This window comes from Lepus europaeus, chromosome 11, assembly GCF_033115175.1.
Source record: "Lepus europaeus isolate LE1 chromosome 11, mLepTim1.pri, whole genome shotgun sequence".
Classification (NCBI taxonomy): Eukaryota; Metazoa; Chordata; class Mammalia; order Lagomorpha; family Leporidae; genus Lepus; species Lepus europaeus.
In genome coordinates, this window is record NC_084837.1 from 72,943,747 (window position 1) to 72,969,888 (window position 26,142).

Sequence of the window (26,142 nt, forward strand, 5' to 3'; positions counted from 1 at the left end):
GCCCTTCCTCAACCCTGTTGGCATGAAGCAGGATTTTGAACCCGAAAGAAACCTTAATATGAGACCCAGCATTAGGCTAGTGACAGCACCTGACAGAAGAGGCACAGAGCCTTGGGAGGGGCTGGTGCTTAAGGAGCTTGAAAGCTTAAGTGTGTTAGCTTCCTGGCCTGTCTACCAAGAACCCAGCCATGTAATTCCTTTAAATAGCTGTTTACTGCGTTTTCTTGAATTGAAGATCTTTAAACTGGAAAATGCGAACTGACTTGTCCGTGGCCGTATAGCTAGTTGGTGGAAAAGTCAGGGGGTCAAAACCAGCCTTTTGAATCCAAATCCAGAACTGTTTTCCCCATGTGTATGGCATCCCCACCTACTTTTCATACACCTCAAATCATCTAAAAGCGGTCCTTTATTGTTTATTTATTGATTCTGGCCTTAGGAAGTCAATAAAAAGTCTTAATTACCTAACATCCTGAAAGAATCAACACTTCTAACATTTAGAAGTTTCCTAGGACTCAGTCCAGCCCCAAACGGAAGCCAGTGGGTGACACATGGCACCATATGTCAGGCTGGTGACAGCCCAGATCTCTCCTGCCTGTGCTCATTGCTGTTCCCCACTTCCTTCAGAATCAAGTGCCAGGGCTAATTAAACCCCTGATTAATGCCCACGGCACCACTGGGAGCTCAGCTTGTAAGCTGGCTGGAGAGAATGCACAAAGTAGTCCCTGCTATTTGATTTCTACTGGCCGAGAGAGTAACTTACTGGATCCAGCAAATATTTTCCTAGCGCACGAACACATTCACTCATCCATCCACAGTCATGGATTCGTTCATCCATTCATTTGACAGTCTTCGTGAATACCATGGTGCAGAGAACACAGCGAGGCGTTTACAGTCCATTTGAGGAGAAAAGAACTCAGGAAAACCAGTTAAGATGGAGTGATTGCAGGCAGACAGGACAGAAGATGAGGGCCAGTGCTTCTTCCAGACAGAGCTGATCTGATCAGGAGGACTTCATGGAGGGCAGACAGAGCCTGCCAGATCCCGGGAAGACCTGGCGTGTAGCCTCGCGCGCCTTCCATCCCGGGGTTGAACAGACAACTATCCCAGTGATGCTGAGGAGCAGGAAAAATTAGCCCCCGTAGCTTGGGCACTTGTTAGTTCCTAATGGCTCCCCACAGTGCAGGAGGTCACAGGGGACCGGGTGTCCTCACTGCACACAGATGCCCTGGGACAAGGCTCCAGTCTGGAAGACAGACCAGCCTTTCCTCAGAGGTCTGGTTTCACCACCATAGTGGCTCTAGGCCATATCCAATCCAGTGCTCCTTCCTGTAGCAAATAATCTGTAGCTCTCCCTCTGTCGTACTGGAATGAAACCTATGGATAACATAATCTACCGGCACACAAAATTTCCACCCTAATCCATAACACTGAAAATATACTATGTGTTCACTGTGTTATAATCAAGAAAGAAGAAGAGCAAGTTAATAGGAAAGTATCTGGAGACCTGAAAAACCTGGTGAACGACCACACTAGAAGACTTAATGAAGTCCTATGGAAGGACTTCAAAAAGTTCTTGGGAAATGGAATTAAAGGGTAAGGTCATTTTGGTGCAAAAAAGCTTTTGAAATCCTGTAGAATGGCTTTTCCTGCGTCTTGAGTCTACTGGGCTTCAGACTAGAACGACACCATTGCTTCTCCTGGGTCTTCCGGCTTGCTGGCTCAGCCTGCAGGTCTTAGTACTTATTTTCAGCTTACGTAATCGTGTCAGCCAATGCCTTATAATAAATCTCTTTCTATATATATCCTATTGGTTCTGCTTCTCTGAAAAACCCCCAGCTAAGATACTCCCACACAAGTCTGGATCCTGGCCTTGCCCTGGCCTGCCTCTTGCCTTCTGTTCCCTGACTCTGGGGTTCTGGGCTCTCAGCTGGTACAGTGTTGTTCACCCTAACCTGGACCTCTCAGTCAGAAGGCTACAGCTTTGTCACCCAGGATTCCATCCCAAACTCAGCAGGAACCAGGCAATGGCAAACAGGAAGGGAGGGGGAGCACCAACAAGGTACCACCTGTGAGTTGACTGAGCCTGAGACTTCCACCTGTTTTCAGTGTCTGCACATGTAGGCTTGAGGCCTCTTGTGGAACAGGGGCCTTCAGAGGAAGGAGTCCAGTAGTGCCCCTCCAAGAAATGCAACAGGCACAACTGCAAGGTCAAGGTCAATAATTTAGGTGCACAGGTGTAGAGACCCCCCTCCAACTCCACCTGGGATAGAGAAAGAAGGCAAGGAGCAACAAAAAAGAAAATGGTTGTACTTTCTCCCAACATCTGGATGAGGTTTGTTTGGTGTGGGTGTGGGTATGAAATATAGGAACAGGAGACTTCAGGAAGATTTGGACATGTTGACTTTGAGGTACCTGTGGGCCTCTAAGTAGAGCAATGCCATTTGGTAGTTGTCCTTGTGAGTGAGCCCAGAGCGCAGAATAGAGGCCTGGGCAGCAGAGAGAGGGTTTGTGGTTGTAGGTGGTGGTCAGAAACTTTGGAAATCACCAAGAGCAGAGGCATCTACAGAGAAAGGAGGAAAGGGAGAACCCTGCGAACACTAGCAGTTGAAGGGGACAGCAGCTGAACAGACAATGGAGGCTGAGGAGGAATTGGCAGAAAGTGGGAGGAAGACCAAGGAAAAGTCATCTTGGAGAAGCCAGGGGAGGAAGTGTTGCTGAGTGTCAAAGGTTGCAGCAAGTTCAAATGCAATTGACGTTCAGACTGAAAAGTGTTCACCATACTTGGCAAAACAGTCAACAGTAAACTTGGCAGGATAGGTTGAACGTTAGGTGGGAAGAGGAGCTACATGGTTATGATCTGAGGAATGATGAGGGGCGAGGAAGTGGAGACAAGAAAAGTACAGCAACACGCAAGAGGGCTGGCTGACACTGCGAATAGGTGGTGTTGGATTGTGTGATTTTTTCACATTTGATTTTTAGCACATACTAGTTTAGGATTTCTTTGTAAATGACTCTTATCATTACATTGCAATTCTCTCTTATTAGTGCTTTCAACTTGAGATTTCATTTTGTTCAGTAATAATATAGAACTGTTTCCTGTTTTGTTACTTATATTGCATTGACCTGGTGTTGTTTTATTTTTATTTAAACTGTTTTTTTTAAAAAAAAAAAATTTATTTATTTGAAAGGCAGAGCAACAGAGAGACAGGTAGAAACAGAGAGAGGGGCCAGCGTTGTGGCATAGCAGGTAAGGTTGCCGCCTGCAGTGCTGGCATCCCATATGGGTGCCGGTTCGAGACACACCTGCTCCACTTCTGATCCAGCTCTCTGCTATGTCCTAGGAAAGCAGTAGAAGATGGTCCAAGTCCCTGGGCCCCTGAACCTGCGTGGGCGACCCGGAGGAAGCTCCTGGCTCCTGGCTTCAGATCGGCGCAGCTCCAGCCGATGCAGCCATCTGGGGAGTGAACCAGCAGATGGAGGACCTTCTTCTCTCTCTGTGTAACTCTGACCTCTGACTTTCAAATAAATAAATAAATCTTAAAAAAAAAAGAAGAAGAAGAAGAAGAAAAGCAAAAGAGAGAGAGACAGAGTATCTTCCATTCACTAGTTCATTCCCCAAATGCCCAAAACAGCCGGGGCTAAGCCAGGCCAAAACCAGGAGCCAGGAAATCTATCTGAGTCTCCCATGTGGTGGCAGGAACACAAATACTTGAACCATCAACTGTTGCCTCTCAGGTACATTAGCAGGAAGCTGGATTAGAAGCAGAGTAGCCAGGACTCCAACCAACCATTCTTACATGAGATGCAGGCATCCCCAGTGGTGGCTTAACCCACTGTGCCACCATTTGACCCCTATCTCAACCTTTTAAACACTTTATTTATTTATTTGGCAGGGGAGGAGGAGTGTGGAGGGTAGGGGAGAAATAGAGAGAAATTGTCCATCTACTGGTTCGCTCCCCAAATGCCTGCAGTAGTTGGGGCTAGGCTGAAGTTTGGTGCCAAGAACTCCATCTGGGTCTCCCACAGAATGAGTGGCAGGGACCCAAGTACTTGAGCCATTACCTACTGCTGCCCAAGGGGCACATTAGCGGGAAGCTGGAATCTAGAGCAGAGGCAGGACTTTAACCCAGGCACTCCTGTACGGACGTGGGTTTCCCAAATAGCATCTTGCCCATTATGCAAACGCTTGCCCCCTTTTCAACTTTTTACAATCATTTTTGTTAAATGTGTTTTTTTACATATAATTTTGCTGTTTTTAAAAAAAAGGAATAATTCTGTCCACATTTAGTATAGCAAATAATGCACTTGGTTTGATTTCTTATAATTTACTTATGTTTACTACTCAATTGCCATCCTATATCCTTTGTGTTAATTAGCTCATATTCACATTCTTGTGTTTCTCTTGCTAATTTGGAAGCTCTACTCGATTTTTCCGTTCTGCCAGCTGTGTCTTCTTTTTGCCACATATAGTCAGACTCATTCTAAAGATTTACTTATGTATTTGAAAGGCAGAGTTACAGAGAGGCAGAGGCAGAGAGAAAGAAAGGTTTTCTATCTGCTGGTTCACTCCCCAGATGGCTGCAACAGCCAGAGCTGCACCAATCTGAAGCCAGGAGTTAGGTGCTTCTTCCAGGTCTCCCATGCCCAGGCCATAGCAGAGAGCTAGACAGGAAGAGGAACAGCCGGGACCCGAACCGGCGCCCATATGGGATGCCGGCACTGCAGGCAGCAGCTTTACCCGCTAGGACACAGTGCCGGCCCAATCAGACTCATTCTGTTCTTGCATTATTGAAGAGTCCGACTGTTTCCCCAAATCTCCATTCCCCTGCTGTTCCTCCTCTCCTCTCCGGCAGAATGAACCCTTTAGAATGCTTTCACTTCCCACTCACACACCAACAGGAGGCCCATGGAAAACTTCTGCTTCCCCTCTTTCTCCTTTGGTACTTACAATTCCTTTCTCTTGAAATAAGTCTCTTCTATTTTCAGCCCTTATATTACAGTTACCATCTGACTGAAGTTAGCTCATGCTGTACTGTAAGGATCTTCGCACATCACTCTTTCATTTCCCCTTTCTATCCTCTCTCCTGAGGCCTGTAAGCTGATTCATTGATTGTTCGGGTAGATTTGGTCTAAGCATCTTTTTCTCTGATGGGAGATGTGGGTGACATGCCCTTGAAATCCTTGGGTAACCTCAGACTTGTTTGCTTCACCCTGCCAGGGCTGAGGTCTTGCAGTAGGATTCTTGGTGTGTAATGTTTTCCTCTCAGTAATCGCCACTGAATTTGCCTCAGTCTCCTCTGTGTCGGGTGGTTACAGAAGACAAAGTTGATCCTCTCATGCTCTTTCTTCCTCTATAAGGAACTTGGTCTTCTTTGCTGGAATATTGTAAGGTGTGGATCCTTAGACTTCAGGAACTTCCCACCTTACAGATCATTCGTCCTGGTAACAACTTGATGAAGCCTTCCAGTCTACAGAGTCAAGCCCTTTCTTTAGCTTAGGACATTTGCTTCTGGTTTCCTATCATCCCTTTTCTAACATTTTCCGACTTTGTCTGAAGGTTTTGTCTTTTGGATCCAGAGAATCTGGTGGTGATCTACCAGAATTGTTGTGTCCTGAAGTTTTCATTGTTAACTTGTCCCTGTTGTCCAGGGGCTTAGCTCTGTGCTAAGAAACATTGCTGGGTTCTCTTGGTATGATGGTCACGGTTTTAGTTTCTGTTTGTTTGGTTGGTTTCCCTTCTAGACTCAGCACCAGTGGTTGGGCTACCTTAAGAGGACACAGACCACCAACGGTTCTATCATGTCAACAGGGGGAAGACTCATTTCTCTGTTCTCTCCCCTCTTCCAGCCTAAGGAGTAGAGCTAGATACAGCACATCTGGACAGCTCCCTCCCTCTCATCCAGCTGGGTCTCTGCCAAGGTACCTGCTGGTGCCCAGACACTGGTATCCTCTAACGATGGCAGAATTGGGGGCAGTTTGGAGACCAGATGTGTATTTACACAGCTTTAAAAACTAGTCGGCATCAGGGGAGAACTTCATTCTGAACAATTTTGGCCTGGAATGCTGCTCAATTCTAGAATCACAAAGTCAGTTTCAAAAAGAGCAAGAAGAAAAAGAAGGTAGCATGGGTCCCATTCAAGAAGTCACCTCAAGGGCAGGTGTTGTGGCTCTGGGGCTTAAGCTGCCGCCTGCCACTCTAGCATCCCATATGGGGCACTGGTTCAAGTCTCTGCTGCTCCACTTCCAATCCAGCTCCTTGTTAATCCACCTGGTAAAGCAGAGGAAGATGGCACAGGTACTCGGACTTCTGCCACTCACGTGGGAAACCCAGATGGAGTTCTGGGTTCCTGGCTCTGTTGTGGCCATTTGGGGAGTTGAACCAGCAGATGGAGGATCTCTCTCCACCCCCTTCCCCACCCCTCCCATCCCTCCTAATAATTCTGCCTTTAAAGTAAATATTAAGAAGAAGCCATCTCAGTTCCAGGCCCTCAGCCTTCCTGGGCTTCCCCCAGCCGGGGCCACTCCTCCAGTTCTTGGCCTGAGTCTGGCTCCGCAGATGGTACATCTTCTCCAGGTTTGACATTGGTGGGACTCTTGGTCCCTCCCACCCTGCCCCTAGAGAGGCGAGGCCAGTCTAATCTGTCTAATCCGGCTTTCCACTCCGGTTTCTGAATGCAGGGAGCAAAGGTCTTCAGCCTTGAGCACCACATGCGCCTTTCTCTCTGAGCTGCTGAGATGATGGTTCCCCTGCCTGCTCTGCTCTCAAAGAAACCTTGTGCTCATACCATTGCTCCCTCAACACCTCCACAGAGTGCCGGGAGGAAGGGGGCCTGGCTTACGCATGGTAGCAGCCAGTGCTTGTCGTGCCTTTGTGCTGAGCCTTGGAGCTGAGAGCTGCTCTGAGCCTTGTCCACTTCTGCGGTTCGACTCCTTTGCCTGCTTCCCATCCATCATCTTGAGCATTCCCGGCTGGCCTAAGACTGGGGCCAAGAAGTTTCCCACTTTGGATCGGCAGGGCACGGGTGGACGCTGACAGAGCTTCCAGTCTGACCTTGGGCAAGTCACCTGAGCCTCCGAGCCCTGGCTTCCTCATCTGGGGAATGGTTCTGCAGCTGCCCCGCCCACTTCACAGGCTTATTATGGGACTCCGATGACATGAGAAAGTACTTTGAAAACCGAAGTGGTCTGCACACGGAAGATTTTGTTTTATCTGTTCAAAAACAACAGCTCACGTTTCACAAGTGGGACTTTGCGGTATTAGCTTACTTCCGTGGGCTTAGCAGTTTCAAATTCAGGAGTGAGTCTCGTGATCTCACAGGACCCACTCGTAGAGCTCCCCTTTGTATTCTTATTGTTTCTGAAGACAATAATTTTTTTTTTTTATTCATGGAAAGGCCATCACTCCTGATAAAAAAGAAAAAGACTTCCACCTTCAGACATGGCTACAGCTGAAAGTCTGCTGATGTTGGAACTGGCAGGCCCGTCACCAATGCTAATCAGACGGTTGCTGTGGACAGGAAGATGTAGCCTGGCTCACCCTTCATGGAGGGATTGGTGGCAGGGATGGAGGTTTGTGTGTGTTTCATCTGGCCTACGATCACAGCCTCCTGGGAGCAGCTCACATCTTTTCTGTCACCAAGTGAGCTAAGGGTCAAGGCCCAGCCACTGTGGCCTGACGTGGAACACTCTGATGGGCAACTCTAAGTTGGAGCTCCCACGTGAGCTGGCCAAGGCTTTTCAGGACTGCATTGCGTTGGATTTCTCCCTTCCCAGTCCTGCTGCCTTTCACCCTTTCAACTTCATAGATGCTGATCCCTAATAAACATCTCGCACCGCAAGATCCATCTCATTATCTACTTGCACACAACCCACACTGTGATCAGGCTACAATGCACTAGAAGAGTGGGCTGGCGTAGAAACACTATGTCTGCTGTGAAGAAAGGAGACAGAGCTGGTACGGGGGACCTGACACGGCCCCTCTGCTACCAATATGGACAGCTCCGCACCTAACAGATCGAAGGGCCTGGAACTCTGACAGGTGGGACTCTGTCGTTACCTGCCCAAGTAGGGCCATAATCTCACAGGGAAAGCAACAGCATCTGTTCCTACTCCCAGCCCTAGAGATAACCTGATTGGTGCTGTCACATTGAAATACCAAAGGCTGACTTGTAAGAAAATGAAAAATCGTGTTGGGTGTCATACAATGCCCCCTTCCCCCACTGGTATCAAGGTTAGCCAATAATCTAAATGTTTGCTCAAAGTTCTGGTCTTCAGCTGTCTTTATATGTGCAGATAAAAGAAAGAGAAGCATCTTTCTAGAACTCAACACTTTCTTATTTCGTTTGGAAAGGCAATGGATCCTAATGGAGGTCAGAGATTGATTGAAGACACCTCTAATTCTAGCAATAAAAGATAATCTGCTAAAATGAAGATCTGTCATCCCTTTACCCAATCCTCCCTCTTACCACCCCCACCCAACACACACACACTTAAAACTCAGTAGCTTTCCATTGCTTTTTTTTTTTTTTTTTTTGACAGGCAGAGTGGACAGTGAGAGAGAGAGAGACAGAGAGAAAGGTCTTCCTTTTTGCAGTTGGTTCACCCTCCAATGGCCGCCGCATTGCGCTGATCCAAAGGCAGGAGCCAGGTGCTTATCCTGGTTTCTCATGGGGTGCAGGGCCCAAGCACTTGGGCCATCCTCCACTGCACTCCCTGGCCACAGCAGAGAGCTGGCCTGGAAGAGGAGCAACCGGGACAGAATCCAGCGCCCCAACCAGGACTAGAACCCAGTGTGCTGGCACCGCAAGGCGGAGGATTAGCCTATTGAGCTGCAGCACCGGCCTCCCATTGCTTTTACACTAATAACTCCAGGCTTTCCAAGGCTGGCCCCTGGCACCAGCCTGTGTTCACTCCCTTCTCGCTCCCAGTGTCTCCGTACTGCAGCCACATTGCCCCCCTTCACATGGTTACTCAAATAAGCAACAGCACCTCCTGCCTTGGACCATGAACATGCTGTTCCCCGGCCTGCAACCCTCTCCACGCCCCCTCTACCTAGTTAACAGCTCCTCCTCTTCGGATTCCAGTTCAGGCAGCCTTTGCAACCCCTGCCCCCCCGCACCAAGTGCAGGACAGGCTCCTCAGTGACAAGATCTCAGAGAATTATGTTCACTTCCTCTACAGCGTTCACCTCACAGTCTGGTTCGGAATTATACCTGCATGTTTGTGATGACGTGGTCATTCTCTGTGTCTCTGCTTCGATGGTGGGCTCCAGGGAGGCAGGAATGCTGTTCTTTCTTCTCCATTCTATTCCTGTATCCTGCACAGTCCCTGGCAGATAGTAGGTACCCAGTTAGCATTTATTGACTAAATGGATCAATGAATGAGCAAATAAAAGAAAAAGAATTGCTGGCTGTGGTTAAGCGGCTTGGCATTTCTTGGGGTTAAGGTATGGGAATGGGGAGTTAAAGCCAAAAACAGCTTGAGTGGGAAATAAACAAGGTGGCCACTCTGAGACAGACTTTCTCTGTGATCAGCAGCAGAGGGGAAGGGTGGGGCGGGCAAGCAGCAAAGCCACATCAGAAGTCACAGCATAGCTGCCACCCTCATCAAGGAGTGCCAAAGGCCCAAGTGCCAGGCCTTAGAGTAAATGAGAATTACTCACTTGACAATCAGGAGAAAATGCTATGAGCTGGAGTTGGAGTATATTCTTGAATTGGATTTTATTCTCCAGAGCCCTGAAGTTAACTAGCTGGAGCCATTTCTTAAGGGCCATCCTATTGAACCTTTGGAAATGAAGCATCTGTCTTTTAATGGAAAAAACCGATTTCTCATTGTAAAGATGGCACACAATGTTCTTGCTGCTTTGGTCTTCAGAAAAGGGAATTCAGATATCTCCCTGTGTCCCTACTTTATTTGAAGCCCCCTATGTCAACAAAACAGCCCAGACTGATTGCTAACTTTTTTTTTTTTAATAACAAGTAGAAAGTACCACCCCTCCTGAGAAGTACCAGGCAGGACAGACTATGCAGACATTTGCCTCTCAAGAAGTTTCGAGAGGCTTAGGAATCCAGATTGCAGGGCCCCGCATAACCCATATCAAAGCCATTCTGTTCAGACAAGAATCCCAACTGACCGTGCATTTAAAAGTCCTGTCCCTTAACAAGCATTAAGGAATGTGATTAATTAACCAGTTAGTCAAATATTCTCTCATAGCACAAGTCCCTGTTGTGAGGGACACAGTGAAGGTGGGTCCGGTCCCAGTCATAAGCATACTACAACCCGACCTGCAGAACAGAGATGAGAAAGAGCTAAGTTGTTCAGCAGCACAAGGTGCACCGTCCTGTCTGCAAGTTCATACGGTCCATACCCAACAGCACTGGCCCATGTTGAGAATTTGCTACATGCCAGTGTTTCATACGCATTTTCTCATTAAAGTTTCACAAGCCTAGGATGTGGGTACACCTGTCGGTCTCTTTAGAGACATTGAGCAAGGCACCCAGAGTCACACGGTTGAAGAGCAGTTTCAAGCTCAGGTTGGTCTGATCCCAAAGCCCATGCCCCTGAAGTTTGCAGAGTTCAGGGCGAGGGAGCACTTGGGGCTGGCAGAAGGCAAGGCTTGCTGAGCAAGGGGCTCCAAGCTAGGCCTTAAAGGGGGGCAACACTGAGTTAAGCTAGTGAAGGAGAGACTGATGCATAGCTCTGGGGGCAAAAAGAGGGTTGTAGACAGAAGACAGGGGGAAGGAGGAAAAGAACACACAGCAAAGCTGCTGCTTGGATGCAGACCCCTTGGAGTCAGAGATGAGGGGCGACACCTGCCTGGCGGGCCCTGGTACCATGCTCCACCCCTCTTTCTTTGTCAAATGCTGCAACTCTACACAGAAAGGAGTTGGAGAAGGACCTGGGGGAGGAGTTTGCCTTTCCTTTGCTCTCATTCTACCTCTCTCTTTGCCCCAGTGCAATATCCCAGGCTCTGCACGCACCCAGCCCACCAGTGGAGATGCCACGAGGCTTTTGAGTCCTCCATCTCAAGAGATGCAGTTTCCCGGCCCGTGGCTCTCTGAAAGAGCCTGGCTGCCTCCAAATGGGCTTCAGAGCCGCTCTGTATGCTGGTTTTGAACTGAGGTGGGAAGCATTTCAGGCTACCACCCTTTCCCAGCCAACCTTGCAAGGAATGCAGGGGACCGGCTCTGTCACATACCACCACCACCTCACAGGGTCCTGCATGGCAATACCCTCACTCTGTAGCCTTCCACCCACCCATTCATGCACTCATTCAGCAGGAAATTACTGAATGGCGGTTTCAAGCTATGGAGCGCGCTGTGTGATGAGGGTGATGGGTTGAGACACTGGGTAGCCTCTAACCCCGGAAGCCTTTTATTCTGTTGGTGGTGGTGGGTGTCAGTGACAGATGGTCAGTCTGCAGTGATGGTAATGAATGTTAGGATTAAAAAAAGCAAACAAACCCAGAAAGCCCCATGCTGTTGTAACTGCTCACCTTGGAAACTGCTTGTCTCGTTCACTTCTGTATCTCCAGCGGCCATCATGGTGCCCGACACACAGAAAGTGCTCGGTAAGTGTTTACTGAATTACACGAAGATCTTAGTGGTGCTGAGTCCAACTCTGCCTCTTGCTGGCTTCTTCCTATTGGCCCTGACACCCGGATGAGAAGAAATAGAGGTACAAGGTGAAGGATACATGACAGTTCTTCAATTGGGCCACAGCATGCTAGAATCATTGGGGGGAATTAAAGCGAATGACGTCACCGTCATCCTCTGAGTGTCATCCATGTCCCCACAGTGAGGGTCCCTTGTGAACCACCGGGACAGTCATGCTTTATCGACTCCCTCCTCATCCTGGGTGCTCTTCTAAGGATACTCAAGTTGGCCAGTGTTCCTGTTCAAACTCAGAAATCCAGACCTGGACTCAGAATATCTGATTGACCTGTAACTTCCGTTTTCCTGGGCGTTCTCAGAGGCTCGACCCTGGCTCACCTCGGAGAGTAGGGAGCAAGAGGTCTGTTACCACCCAGACTTGCTCTCCCGTGCCAACATACCCACCTGCAATGCCAATCTGTGTGGACTAGATGCTTACAGAGCTCCCGTCCTTGGTCTCCCCTCTGCTGAGACCCCTATGGGGCTGTGGCCTCTATGTCAGGGGAGGTCTCTCCCCTTGACTGCTCCAGCTGGCTTGATGGCAGGGGATAACCCCCTCCTTGAGGTGTTGGACCTCGGAAACAGCTGTCTTCGTTTCTGGTTGGGGCTTCCCATATGAACGGAGCCTCCTGTAGGGAAGCAGAGTGAGGCTGGGGAAGGCTGAGAAAGACTGTGAGTGGAGAGACCGCAGGTGGAGTCTCTGAGGGGCACAGTGGCCCCCGGGGCAAAGTGGGCAGCTGGTGTGAAGAGTTCATCAGGAGGCCTGGGACAACTGCAAGGCAGGCTGGGTAGGTCCTGACGCTGGCCAGGCCCTCCAGCCCTGCAGCCCGACGGTGCGGCGGCATGGTGTGCACATGTGCCCAGCCTGCCAGCTGGGTGGTGGCAGAGTTGCGTCACAACCGGAGCTCCTGATTCCTGAGGTGGCTTTTGTCTTGTCCCCCACCCCCCCATCACCTGGCCACCTTTCAGGTGTGGGTCTCCTGGGAAACCTTGGAAGTCTCCCTTAGGGTTGGCTCCTGCTTGCCAGGGAGACCTGGGCTTTCCCGGTTCTGATGGGTGGCCACTGAACCCTCCAATGCCACTGCCTCCTGTCCCTGCTCACCCCCTTCCTGAGAGGGATCACCGGGGGGGTCTCCAGTGGCCCCCAGGGAAGAGGGATGAGCAGCCGGGCAGGAGGCGGGGGAGGGCAGCAACAGACCACAGGGACAGCAGACACGTGCCTTGGCATCTAGGCACACTGCGCCTTTTCTCCAAAGAGGCAGTGTTGGGGGAGAGGGAAGTGGAATCCAGAGACTTCTCAGGCCCTAAGAATTCCTGCCCTCCCCCTCAGTCTGACCCCTCTCTCTGCCTGTCTGGGCCACAGCAGTGCCCACGGAAGAACAGCGAGAAAAAGGAGGGCGAGGCGGCTTGGCTTCGCTGGTTCGCTCCACCGCCAGGCCAGGCTCCGGGAGCGCAAGCCATGCCTGCCCCTCCTCCGCGCGCTGCCTCCACTGGCTCCTCTCCCCCGCTGCCCGCCTGTCCCTCTGGGCTGCCCGGGCGCCACCACTGCTGTCCCCAGCCCGCCCCGGCAGACGGGCCAAAGGGCAGCGTGACTCACGGCGCTGCCACCAGCCCACGGCTTGCCCCGAGACGTATAAAGGCTGCCCTAGCCCGGGGCTGCCGAGCCGAGCCCTGCCCTGCCCTGCCCGGCGCGAGGCGCGCAGAGCATGGCCCAAGGCGAGGAACGAGGGCGCGGGCCCGCGGGCTGGGGGCTGCGCGGCGCCCTGGCAGCCGTGGCGCTGCTGTCGGCGCTAAACGCGGCGGGCACGGTGTTTGCGCTGTGCCAGTGGCGTGGCCTGAGCGCGGCGCTGCGGGCGCTGGAGGCGCACCGGGGCCGGGAGCAGCGGGAGGACGCCGCCCTGCGCGCCTTCCTGACCGAGCTGAGCCGCGCGCCGCGCAGGCCGCCCGTGCCGCCCGCGGACCCGGCGAGCGCCGCGCGCAACAAGCGCAGCCATGGCGGGGGGCCCGCGACGCACCTCCGCGCCGAGAGCCAGGACATGCTCATGATGATGACCTACTCCATGGTGCCGGTAGGCGGGGCCCGGCGGGAGGTGTGCGGAAGGGGGCGTCCGGCGCCCTCCTCTGCCCTGGCCAGGAGGCGAGGTGCCGTCGAGAGGGCCCTGGCTGTGAGTGTGGCTGGGGATGGCGCTTTGGCAAGCACGGGCATCAGTTTCCTCGTGTTGGGGGGTAGGGTGGGGGAGTAGGCTTCTCCCATCTCAGGTGTGTTGGGGAGGGGGGCGTAGGCGGTATTTTTAGGGTCCTTCTTTCTGTCCCAACTTCTGACCAGAGTTTCCACTGCCACGTGGCGTGAACGCAGCCCCGGCGGCCTTCTGGGCTCTCTGAAGGAATGGGGAACCCCAGAAACTGCAGGCGTGTGCATCTGGGAGAGTCCATCGATTTTCACTAGATTCTCAAAGGGACTCCAGTGCAAACTGCCCCCCGCCCCCCAAGAATTAAGACACGTTGCTCCGGGCCGGCGGCGCCGCGGCTTAACAGGCTAATCCTCTGCCTTGCGGCGCCGGCACACTAGGTTCTAGTCCCGGTTGGGGCGCCGGATTCTGTCCCGGTTGCTCCTCTTCCAGGCCAGCTCTCTGCTGTGGCCCGGGAGTGCAGTGGAGGATGGCCCAAGTGCTTGGGCCCTGCACCCGCATGGGAGACCAGGAGAAGCACCTGGCTCCTGGCATTGGATCAGCGCAGCACCGTAGCGGCCATTTGGGGGGTGAACCAACCGAAAAGGAAGACCTTTCTCTCTGTCTCTCACTGTCTAACTCTGCCTGTCCCAAAAAAAAAAAAAAAAGATGGCAGAGCTGATCCTTCTAACTATAAAGTGAAGCAAGACCCTAGCAACTGCAAGGCGTGGATGCGATGAGGAAGTGCAATGTGCTTTCAATGTATCCGTTAAATAATCACTGAGTTACAAATCAGCAAAAGCAAAGGCATTAAAACTGGAGGAAAAAAGATTTTTGGAGCAATGTGTCTTTTCAGGCAGAGTGAGAGACAGAGAGAAAGGTCTTCCTTTTTGGTTGGTTCACCCCCCAAATGGCCACTACAGCCAGCGTGCTGCGCTGATCCGAAGCCAGGAGCCAGGTGCTTCTCCTGGTCTCCCATGCGGGTGCAGGGCCCAAGCACTTGGGCCATCCTCCACTGCCTTCCCGGGCCACAGCAGAGAGCTGGCCTGGAAGAGGAGCAACCTGGCCTGGAAGAGGAGCAACCGGGACAGAATCCGGCGCCCCAACTGGGACTAGAACCAGGTGTGCCGGCGCCGCAGGCCGAGGTTTAGCTTATTGAGCCATGGTGCCGGCCAGTGGTGCCTTGGTACATCCACTTAAAGCTTCTGTAAGAGAGGCTTTTAGATACCTAACACCAGCTGCAGTGTTTTTTAAATTGTATGCAAATGCTGCGCGCTTCTACCACATCTTGAGAGAGACAGTTTTCCATTCCTGGCTTCATTTTTGAAACCTATATTATCATTTTAAAATCTGGACCTCAGCAAAAATTTGAAAAACACATTACTGGGGAAAGGAGACATCTCCTTAGGGGGTTCCGCCCCTCTGTCTCGCCTCTTCCGCACTTAAAGTGCTTTTGAAATTCTCAAGAAGGGATGAGCCAGGTCAACAAGGTTTTCTATTTTTAACCTGCTTTGGGGTGGAGGGTAGAGTTTTTGTCTTCAGATGGCCACCTGATTAGTCACCAACCCGTGGAATGGAGAGACTCCTTTCTGGGTCGTTTGAAAGCTACCTTTAACTCTAGGCCATCGGCAGTGCCGCCAGCAGCCCTGTTACAGGTCGGGGAGCGGGGGAGACTTCTAGGGAGTATCGGTGTGTTTTGATCTTTTCAAGTCACTGAGGAAATTTCTATGAGGCCAGGAGAAGGCAACCGTCATAGGGCTGACTTTCCTCTTGGGAGCAGTTCTTCACCAGTCGGCGGCTTAGGAATCACCTGGGAGGCCATGAAACATGCAGATTCCAGGGTCCCACCCCCAGACCCACAGAATCTTCATCACCAGGTCTGCTTTCCCCACCCTACCATCCCCGTGGTGAGCTGGAGGCAGGTGGTCCCAGCCCGGCACTTTTAGGAACACTGCACCTCTAGCTATGTGACGCACAGAAATATCTTGGGGATATCGATTCTGAATCAGAAGGTCCAAGGGGAGGCCAAGATGCTGCGTTCCTGACAAGCCCTCACTGATCCCAGCGTTGCTGGTCCGAAGACCACACTCTGAGTGGCAAGATTCTTGAGCACTGGTTGAACATCAGAATCATCTGGGAGTTTTTAAAAAAGAAATCACTGATGTCTGAATCTCACCCCCACCCCCCAGAGTCTCAATTAATTGGTTTGGGTTTGACCTGGGAGTTGGGTGCTCCCCACCAGCAGGAAGGGCCTTGGCCTGACTTCCTGACTTCCTCTGCTAAGCATGTACTCTTTTTTTTTTTTTTTTTGGATGGGCAGAGTTAGTGAGAGAGAGACAGAGAGAAAGGTCTTCCTTTTCGGTTGGTTCACCCCCCAAATGGCCGCTACGGCCGGCGCGCTGCGCTGATCCGAAGCCAGGAGCCAGGTGCTTCCTCTTAGTCTCCCATGTGGGTGCAGGGCCCAAGCACTTGGGCCATCCTCCACTGCACTCCCAGGCCACAGCAGAGAGCTGGCCTGGAAGAGGAGCAACCGGGACAGAATCCAGTGCCCCGACCGGGACTAGAACCCTGGGTGCCGGCACCACAGGCGGAGGATTAGCCAAGTGAGCCGCAGCACCAGCCAGCATTGTACTCTTCCAAACACCTGTGAAAACCTCACTTCAGAAGGAGAAGCCAGTTTAGTCACAAAAAACCTTTTACCTTATTCTAGCAATATGCTCACCATTTACGTTCACAAATGTTCCTTTCTCTATTCTCTGCTTTTCTCGGAACAGAGAATTACTCAACTGAGAAAACATTGGCTTTGTTTTTGTTTTTTAGACAAAACTTTTGACAGAAACTTTAGAGAAGTGCTTGAGAGAATGCTGTAGGCCAAGGGTACTTCGAAAAGTTCATGGGGAAAATGGAGTTAAAGATGAGCTCAGAGTCGGGCATTTGGCCCTCCATTTATGATGCAGGCTGGGACCCCCGTGGTGGAGTGCTGGGTTCCAGTCCTGGCTCTGCTCCTGATTCCAGCTTCCTGCTGATGTGCACCTTGGGAAGCAGCCAGTGATGGCTCAAGTGGTTGGGTCCCTGCCACCCGTGTGGGAGACCTGGCCCGAGTTTCTGACTCCTGGCTACAGTGGGCATTTGACTAGCAAATGGGAGATCTGTCTCTGTCTCTGAAATAAGTAAATGAGCAATTTTAAAATAAATAGAAAAGGTAAGTTAATTTTGGTGCAATTTTTTAAAAATTATAATTTTTAAAGATTATTTATTTATTTGAGAGGTAGAGTTACAGAGAGAGAGAGGGAGAGAAAGAGAGGTCTTCCATCCTCTGGTTCACTCCCCAAATGGCCACAATGGCCAGAGCTGGGCTGATCCGAAGCCAGGGGCCAGGAGCTTCTTCTGGGTCTCCCATGTGGGTGCAGGGGCCAAGGACTTGGGCCATCTTCTACTGCTTTCCCAGGCCACAGCAGAGAGCTGGGTCAGAAGAGGAGCAGCTGGGACATGAACTGGTGCCATGTGGGATGCTGGCACTGCAGGCAGTGGCTTAGCCCACCTTGCCACAGCACCAGCATCCATCGTTTTTTCATAATACATATTTTCCTTCAACTCTTTGATGTGTTCTTGTATTTATCGTGGAGGTAGGCATGCACCTTGCCCCAGCCTTCTTGTCCAACACCAGGTGAGGCGCTCACCCTGAGCTCTGTGTCCTCAGAGATCTAGGAACAAAGAAATAAGCTTTATGCCGACTGATGTCAGCATCACACAGGCTTCCAGAACGGTTCAGTTATCCCCGATGAGCCGCCTCAAGTTTCTGTGCCTCCTGGTGAAACTACATCTGCTCGGCGTGGCCATTCCGATGAGCACATTCCGACCAGAAAGTGGTTGGCAGCTGTAAGTGACTTTGTTGAAAAGGCAAGACAGTTAATACTTAAGGACAGTTAATTTGGTACAGTCAAGTACGTTAAATGTTTAAAAACAAATGAGTACCCCGGGGAGAAAGTGATAAAGGGGTCCTGCCTGGGCCTTGGTGATCCCTGAGCCAGGCCTGTCCTGGGACCAGGGACCAGGTGAGGGGTGGGACTGGAGGAAATCGGAGCCGTCTGCCACTGACTCCGGAAGGCCCTGCTGCTTTGTCTCTTCTCCCAGGCTCCTATGCTACTGCCTCCCTCGCCATCAGCCGCTCTGTCACCCCATCCTTTATATTTCACCCTTGCTGATGTTGTAGTAGCTTTATAATCTTGTCTTTATTTGCCCCAAATCTGGAGTATCTAGGTGTTTTGTAAATATCAAGTTAAACATAGAAAAGGCCTAATATGCTGAGACTGGTCGATATGTCTCCACAGTAACTCGACTTAGGGGGACTGGATGTGTTTCTATGCCCAGAGCAATGCACCTCCTTAGCAAAGAAAATCAGAATCGTTTCCATGTGTGGGTTGCAGATATAAATGATAAATTCAAGGAGCCCAAATATAATTCAATGATTGTCAAATGATGAAGAAACATTTGGCAAAATTTAACACATATACTTGATATACAATAAGATAGAAATCAGTGGCTTATTCCATAGCATGATAAAATGCAGTTTATATCTCTCACCCCAAACCCAGCTTTCTGTTTACCAGAGAAACCCTGGAGATGGCCCTACTGAGGTTAGTATCAAGACTGGGATGCCCACTCTCAGCACTAGTGTCTCACATCATCCAAGAGGACTTGCCAAAGCGATTAGACAAGGAAATGTTGTTTAAAAATGCTGGGGAGTGGCCGGCGCCGCGGCTCAATAGGCTAATCCTCCGCCTGCAGCAGCGGCACACCAGGTTCTAGTCCCAGTCCTGGTTGCCCCTCTTCCAGGCCAACTCTCTGCTATGGCCCGGGAGTGCAGTGGAGGATGGCCCAAGTCCTTGGACCCTGCACCTGCATGGGAGACCAGAATAAGCATCTGGCTCCTGGCTTCGGATCAGCAGGATGCACCAGCCGCAGCACACCAGCAGCGGCAGCCATTGGAGGGTGAACTAATGGCAAAAGGAAGATCTTTCTCTCTGTCTCTCTCTCTCTCTCTCACCATCCACTCTGCCTGTCAAAAAAAAAAAAAAAAATGCTGAGGAGTAAATGTTTGGCTGTGTTTAGATCATAGGGTTATATACTTGGAAAACCCAAGAGAATCTATTGGGTAGTCTACTGCAAAGAGTAGTGGAATTCATTGGGAATTATGTTATAAAAGTATTACAATGATATCAGCAGATTTTTTATATCCAAACTGTTGAAATATATAATAGAAGAAAAGACATATAAAACCAATGTGTGTATCAGTATCTTTTATCTTTTGCACTAAGAAAGAGCTGGGGGACCACTCTTGAATATTGCCTAAGATTGAAACAAATGGAAAGAAGTCCCATGTTTTGGGTTATGAAACTTAGCATTAAAATGAGTTAACTGTTTTCCAATTAATCAATCTCATCCCACCCCGTATATAAAATATATAAAATGATATGAAAATATCATTAGGGGTTTTTCCCCTGGAAGTAGACAAACTTATTCTAATATTCACATGGAAAAATAAATAAGCACATGTAGCAAGGAAATATATGAAAAAGAGCAATGGAGAGGACAGATTCTATCAAATATGAAAACAAAATTAGGGCCCGAGATTAAAACAATGTGAATGTGAATAGACCAGTGGGATGGAACAGAACGTCTGGAAATACCAAATAGAGCAACTTAGGACATGATAAAGACAGCATCTTGCATCAGTGCGGAAGAATAGATTTAATAAATGGTGTTGAGAGAGTGGGTCTGCCCTCTAGCAAAAGGAAAGGGTTGGAAAAGGGTAGTTTTAGTCTCATAATGTGCAACTTAACTGGCTCTAAAGAGATTTAAAAAAATGAAACTAAAATCATCCAAAAAATTACTAAAATCATTTTTAAAAGATTGATTTATTTTTTTGAATGGCAGAGTTACAAAGAGAGGGATCTTCCATCTGCTGATTCACTTCCTGAGTGGCCACAACAGCTGGAGATGGGCCAATATGAAGCCAGGAGCCAGGAGTTTCTTCCAGGTCTCCCTGAGGTCCAAGCACTTAGGCCATTCTCTGCTGCTTTCCCAGGCACATTAGCAGGGAGCTGGATCAAAAGTGGAGCTGCTGGAACTCAAACTAGCACCCACATGGGATGCTGCTATGCCACAACGCTGGCCCCACTAAAATTATTTCTAGTCTTGGGATTGAGAAGGCTTTTGAGATTGAGAAGGCTTTTGTTTCAAATGATAACTCAAAAGCCAGAAGCAAACAATAAATGAGTAAATTTGACAGCATTTTGAAAGCATATAGGGGCTGGCGCTGTAGTTCAGTAGGTTAATCCTCTGCCTGTGGTGCCCGCATCCCATATGGGTGCTGGTTCAAGTCCTGGCGGTTCCTCTTCTGATCCAGCTCTCTGCTATGGCCTGGGAAAGCAGTGGAAGATGGCCCTAGTGCTTGGGTCCCTGCACCTGGTAGGAGACCCAGAAGAAGCTCCTGGCTGCTGGCTTTGGATCAGCTCAGCTCTGGCCATTGCTGCCATTTGGCAAGTGAACTAACAGAAGGAAGACCTTTCTTTCTGTCTCTCCCTCTCACTGTCTGTAACTCTACCTCTCAAATAAATAAATAAAATATTTTTTAAAAAGCACACAAAACGGCTGGCGCCGTGGCTCACTAGGCTAATCCTCCGCCTTGCGGCGCCGGCACACCGGGTTCTAGTCCCGGTCAGGGCACCGATCCTGTCCCGGTTGCCCCTCTTCCAGGCCAGCTCTCTGCTGTGGCCAGGGAGGGCAGTGGAGGATGGCCCAAGTGCTTGGGCCCTGCACCCCATGGGAGACCAGGAGAAGCACCTGGCTCCTGCCATCGGATCAGCGCGGTGCGCCGGCCGCAGCGCGCCTACCGCGGCGGCCATTGGAGGGTGAACCAACGGCAAAAGGAAGACCTTTCTCTCTGTCTCTCTCTCACTGTCCACTCTGCCTGTCAAAAAAAAAAAAAAAACACACACAAAACAACAACAAAGCTTCCACATGATAACAAAAATACCATAAACAAAGACAAAAGATAAATGGCAAGTATTTGCAACACATATCATAGCTATGTACTTCATATATATATATATATATATACACACACACACACACACCCCTTGGAGTGGGGAGAGGGGAGAGGGAGAGAGAGGGAGCGCTCCTAAAAGTTGATAAGAAAAAAACAAGAATTTTATAAGAAAATCAACAACAGAAATAAGAATAATCCAAAAGGAAAATGGAATGTTCTCTTTGAGAACAGAAATACAAATGTCTCTTGAATATGTGGGGGAAATTCTGTTACTTATAAACAAGTCACAGAAAATACAAAAGTATAACTTTTGCCTGTCAAAATGCCAAAACTACAAAAGTTTGACAACACGTCCTTGGGGAAGCTGAAGGGGGACAGACATGTTTTTACATTGCTGTACAGAAAGCAATTTGGCACAATCTGGAAAAATTAAGAATGTATTTTCCCTTTGACCCAGCAACCTCCCTTGTGGGAATTGTTTATCCTCCCAATAGACTTCATCGCCTATGAGTGACATATGTACATCATCATTCACTGCAGAATATTTGTAAAAGCAAAAGCTTATAACCCAGGTCCATCAACCTAGAATTGGTTAAATAAACTGACCTGTACACCCCCTGGAATGCTAAAACTATACAGCAGGAAGGAGAAAATTCTCCGTGTAGTGCCTGGACTAATCCTCAGGATATTTTCTAAGTGAAAAAAAGAAAGGCAGAGAAAAGAGTACATATTGTGTTACCTTTTATAAACAAGAAAGGAGTACTTATGGGTGAGGATGAGGAGGGGAAGATCTTTTTCACTGGGTCATTTTGTATTATTTTTTACCTTTGAGCCATGTGGCTGTGTTATTCTCTTTTTGACATTAGTGAAAGATCCATAAACCACACATTACAGGGCAGCTGTGACCGTGCTGAGGAGCAATGGGGCATGGTGGGGATTGTACACACCTGAGGTTCTGTCTTGGCCCATGTTCTGTTGCTGCAACAAAATAGTTGAAAGCAAGTCATTTATAAAGAGTAGAAGGTTGTTTGGCTCACAGTTCTGGAGGCTGGGCAGGCCAAGGACGTGGCTCTAGCATCTGATGGGGCCTTCCTCCTGCACCTACCATGGCCGAGTGCATGACGTAACCAGAGGGAGCCAGTGCACTGGCCCAGGCCTCCCCTCTTCTTATAAAGCCACCGTTGTCACCATGGGTCTCCTTCATGACCTCATCTGATCTCCCAAGGCCACCTCTCTGAATGCCATTACCATCGGAACTTGGGGCTTCAGTGTTCAACACATGAACTTTTGGAGGACGATTCAAACCGTAGCAGATTCACATGCTGTTGTCTGCCAGGGATGCTCTTGTTGATGGTTGCTTTACAACAACCAAGCCGACTGTGCCTCATCTTTTGATTATTCCTTCAAGAGAAATAAAAACTCTGAACTTTCTTGTGAAATCTATGGCTTTTGAATGTTGACAACAACTAAAAGTTTTTAGTCGACTGACACCATCACATTGTTAGGGGCTGTGTTAGGACTTCTACACATGAGTTCTAGCAGTCTCACTTTATAATCCTGAGTGGTTTTGAACAAAAGTGTCTTTATGTAGTGTGACCACAACCCCTGTCTATACCAGCCTGATTCTGAAAGGGCATCAGTAGCTGTGACTGAGCCTGGTTGAGGGAACAGTGATCCTGTTGTGTGGGTTTGGGGTGGCCTGGGTTTTGTTTTGCTTTTGCTCTTTCTAAAATTCAACTTTATCTTCCGTAGATGGACAGTTCCTGTCACTATGGCTTTTCAAAGTCTGTGCTCCCAGTTCTGAAAGTTCCTCTCAGGAGGACAGTCTAGCTGGGTTAAGCAGTAACATTATTGTAGCAAACATACATCTTTTCATGATGACTGCTATGAAGCACACCTCTTTGGATCTGTAGGTTCTATTGTTTATGTTGGAGACAGATGGATTGTAGTCACAGCTCCCATTTGCAGGGATGCTGTGTTTCCCAAAATCGGCTGTGCAAGGGTTTGCTACCTTTTCCCATCTCCCTGGACTGGGTTACTTGTGGGTGGCCTAAGAGCTGAGGATCTAGACCAGGGCCCACAGGCCAAACCCAACCCATTTCTTGTTTTTGTCCCACCCATGAAGCAAGAATGGTTTTTATACTTATAAATGGTTGGGGGAGAAAATCAAAAGAACGTAAATATTTTATGACATGGGAACACTGTATGAAACTCAGATTTCACTAACCGTAAGTAAAATTGCACTGGAATCCAGCCATGGCCTTTTGTCTCCATGTTGTCTGTGGCTGCTTTTGCACCACTTCAGCAGGGTTGGGTGGTTGCAAAGGAGACTGTGAGGCTCCCCAAGGATAACATACTTTCTGTCTGGTCTTTTATAGGAAAATTTGCTAACTCCCCAGTTAGACCACGGTCCACTAGGGCAGCACTAAGCAGCCCCCACTGTTTCAGTCATGGTTAATTCTGAGGTCTGGGGCGGGCGCTGTGGTGCAGCAGGTTAAAGCCCTGGCCTAAAGCGCTGGCATCCCATATGGGTGCCGGTTCAAATCCCGGCTGCTCCACTTCTGATCCAGCTCTCTGCTGTGGCCTGGGATAGCAGTAGAAGATGACCCAAGCCCTTGGGCCCCTGCAGCCACATGGGAGACCCAGAAGAAGCTCCTGGCTCCTGACTTCGGATCGGCACAGCTCCGGCCATTGTGGCCACCTGGGGAGTGAACCAGTGGATGGAAGACCTCCCTCCCTCTCTCTCTCTCTCTGCCTCTTCTCACTCTGTGTAACTCTGACTTTCAAATAAGTAAATAAATCTTTAAAAAAATTTTTTCTGAGGTCTAAGACCCCTCCCATGGAGACTGAAGGCAGGACAGAGCCAACCCAGAGCCTCTCCCAAGGAGAGCTGTAGGCTCAGCCAAGCCATAGGCTTCCCAGATCAAAAGCAGTCAAGATCGGGACAGCTTCTAACCCATTAACCCTGAATCTTGGCCTTGCTTCATCCTCCAGCTGTTCTCTTCAATTGAAAGAGAGTTATACCCCATTAGTCGTGCTGTGTGGGCCTCACGGAGATTAGAGGCCTGATGCAGGAGGTCAGAAAAAAGGGCAGCAAAGTCATAGACCGGGAAGCAGAGCGTGGGAGCTGGGTTTCCGTGGCCCTCCTCCCAGCACCACGTGCACTTGAGGTGTCAGAGCCCATGTACTCGGAGCACACCTGACGCCGTCTCGTTGGTTGCATGCCAGAAGCCATCCCTGGGTGTCAGTTAAGGGTAGGGAGGAAACTTGAAGCTACATGTCTGCCGAGACTGTGTCTCAGCGGTGTTGCTGCTACAAACACATTCGTGAGCCTAACTCGTGTCTCAGGTGATGGTACTCCACTGAGGAAGACTGGTGAGCGCTGGCCCCTTAGCACCATCCTGCAGGCACCTGCTGCCTCAGTGCATACGTTTCACACGCATGATTAAAGCAGTCCGTGTAGACACGGTCAGCCTTCTCTACCCGGGGTTGCATGTCCATGGATTCAACCAACCTCAGATCCAAGTATTCAGAAAACAAAATTGTGTGTGTACTGAACAGGTTCAGACAATTTTTTCCTCATGAGTATTCCCTAAACAGCGTAGTCTAACTACTATTTGCATTGTATTATGTGCTGTAAATAATATAGAGATGATTTAAAGTGTATGGGAAGATGGGCCTGCATTACATCAAATGTGAGAGATTCCAATTTATAGAAAAGACTGTCCTGACACCAGTACCCTGCCTGTGTACTGAGAGACAGTTATGTATAACCAAGGTGCCAGTCCGTTCCTTATCGCATTCATGAAGACCATGCCCTCATGGCCTAATCACTCCCTGTGGGCCCCACCTCCTGATATCAGCACAGTGGGATTAGGTTTTAGCACGTAAATTACGGGTGGACGAGAATGTTCAGACCATAGCAATCGCTGTGACTTTATCATGATCCCTCCTGCCCCCTGCTCTCAGCAGTTTGCTCTGGGTTTCCTCTTTATTTCCAGTTTTGGCAGCGTCTGTCTGCCTTGGGTTTAATATTCGGCCCCTAAAGCCTGGGTTGGCATCACACCAACCTAACGCACCCTGTCTTGGACTACAGAACAGAGCTCCCCTGATATGGCAGTAGGGCTTCTTCAGCAGTGGAGGGTTTCCTGGTTCCCACCCCGTTGTACCACAGTGATGATGAGGTTTGCCACCTGCGGGACAGGAGTCATCGCCACCCCTTTCTGACCGGCTCAGCTATAGTTCACTTGTATTGATTCCTGTTGGTGGCTTTCCTGCAAAAAAATTGTGTAAAAAAGCTTGGATTTGGAAAATTGAGAAAATGTGAAGAGAAGGTAGAGGAACAACAACTAAGAAGAAGAGTTTAGATCTTAGTGATCTTGTGTTCTCCAGGATTTGCTTACCTACGTGAGAACTATCAGTCTTCAGATTTGAAGACTTAGGTGATTTTAAAAACAACAAAAAAGACTTTCTTTTGTCTGCATTCCTCAAACTGCCCCCCTCCACCACCACCAAAAAAAGAAATCCTTGGGCAAATCTCGTTGACATTCAAGCTTAATTTACATGCATTTTATCTGCGATGAGAGGTCACGCTGTATGAAACAAGCTAAAGCTTTTAGGTTGTGATTCAGCTACAAAGAGAACATTTATCAGCCCATCAGCTGCTTTTATGTAAATTTTTTTACAGCTCTTTATTTTAAATAGATATAATTTATTTCTAGTTTAAAGTTCAAGACACAATTCTCTTTACGGAAAGACAGAGTTGAAACAATAAGACAAACTAAAAGATCATTCAAGATGCAATTTGTAGAGTTTGTTCTGAATGCAGCAAGTAGAGTAACCCCTTCATCTGACTCTCAGAAAAAGGTTCTTGTGGTTTGCCCAAGTGCTGGGAAGTTTGGACGCCTTGCCTAGGCTACATGTAAAGGCTGTGAAGTAGTTTGAAAAGGGTTGTGGGTAACGTACCCAACCTAGAATGTCAAGCTGTTTGTGGCCTGCAAAATAAATCCACAGCTTTTCAGTAACTCAGGAGATGAGGGTTGGAGTTAGAATCTTTTACGCCAGAAAGTGGGGAATATTCCCTCGAGATAGGCAACCCTGGAAAACCCCGGCCTCTCTGAGCAGTAGGATATATAGAAGAAATTCCTCTGCAGAGAGTTCTGTGATGAGCGTGGGGGCTGTGAGGGAGAGAGACAGAAAATGTGGGCAACGTGGAATGGGCGAGGTTTGGGCGGGCCGGGACGACACATCATTCATTGCACATGCACTTCAC

General features: G+C 49.3%; 1 protein-coding gene and 1 long non-coding RNA gene across 2 annotated transcripts in view; both read left to right on the forward strand.

Moving 5' to 3' along the window:
• LOC133769564 (uncharacterized) overlaps positions 1 to 7,355 on the forward strand; it is a 98,256-nt gene extending 90,901 nt beyond the window's left edge. Inside the window, exon 7 of the long non-coding RNA XR_009867210.1 lies at positions 6,679 to 7,355. This is a non-coding gene — a long non-coding RNA (uncharacterized LOC133769564). The remainder of the gene's footprint in view (positions 1 to 6,678) is intronic.
• Positions 7,356 to 13,357: 6,002 nt separating this feature from the next.
• The window catches only part of GLDN (gliomedin), a 60,952-nt gene continuing 48,167 nt past the window's right edge, over positions 13,358 to 26,142 (forward strand). The window contains exon 1 of the mRNA XM_062204772.1: positions 13,358 to 13,720. Within this exon, the coding sequence (XP_062060756.1) occupies positions 13,358 to 13,720 (363 nt within the window). The remainder of the gene's footprint in view (positions 13,721 to 26,142) is intronic.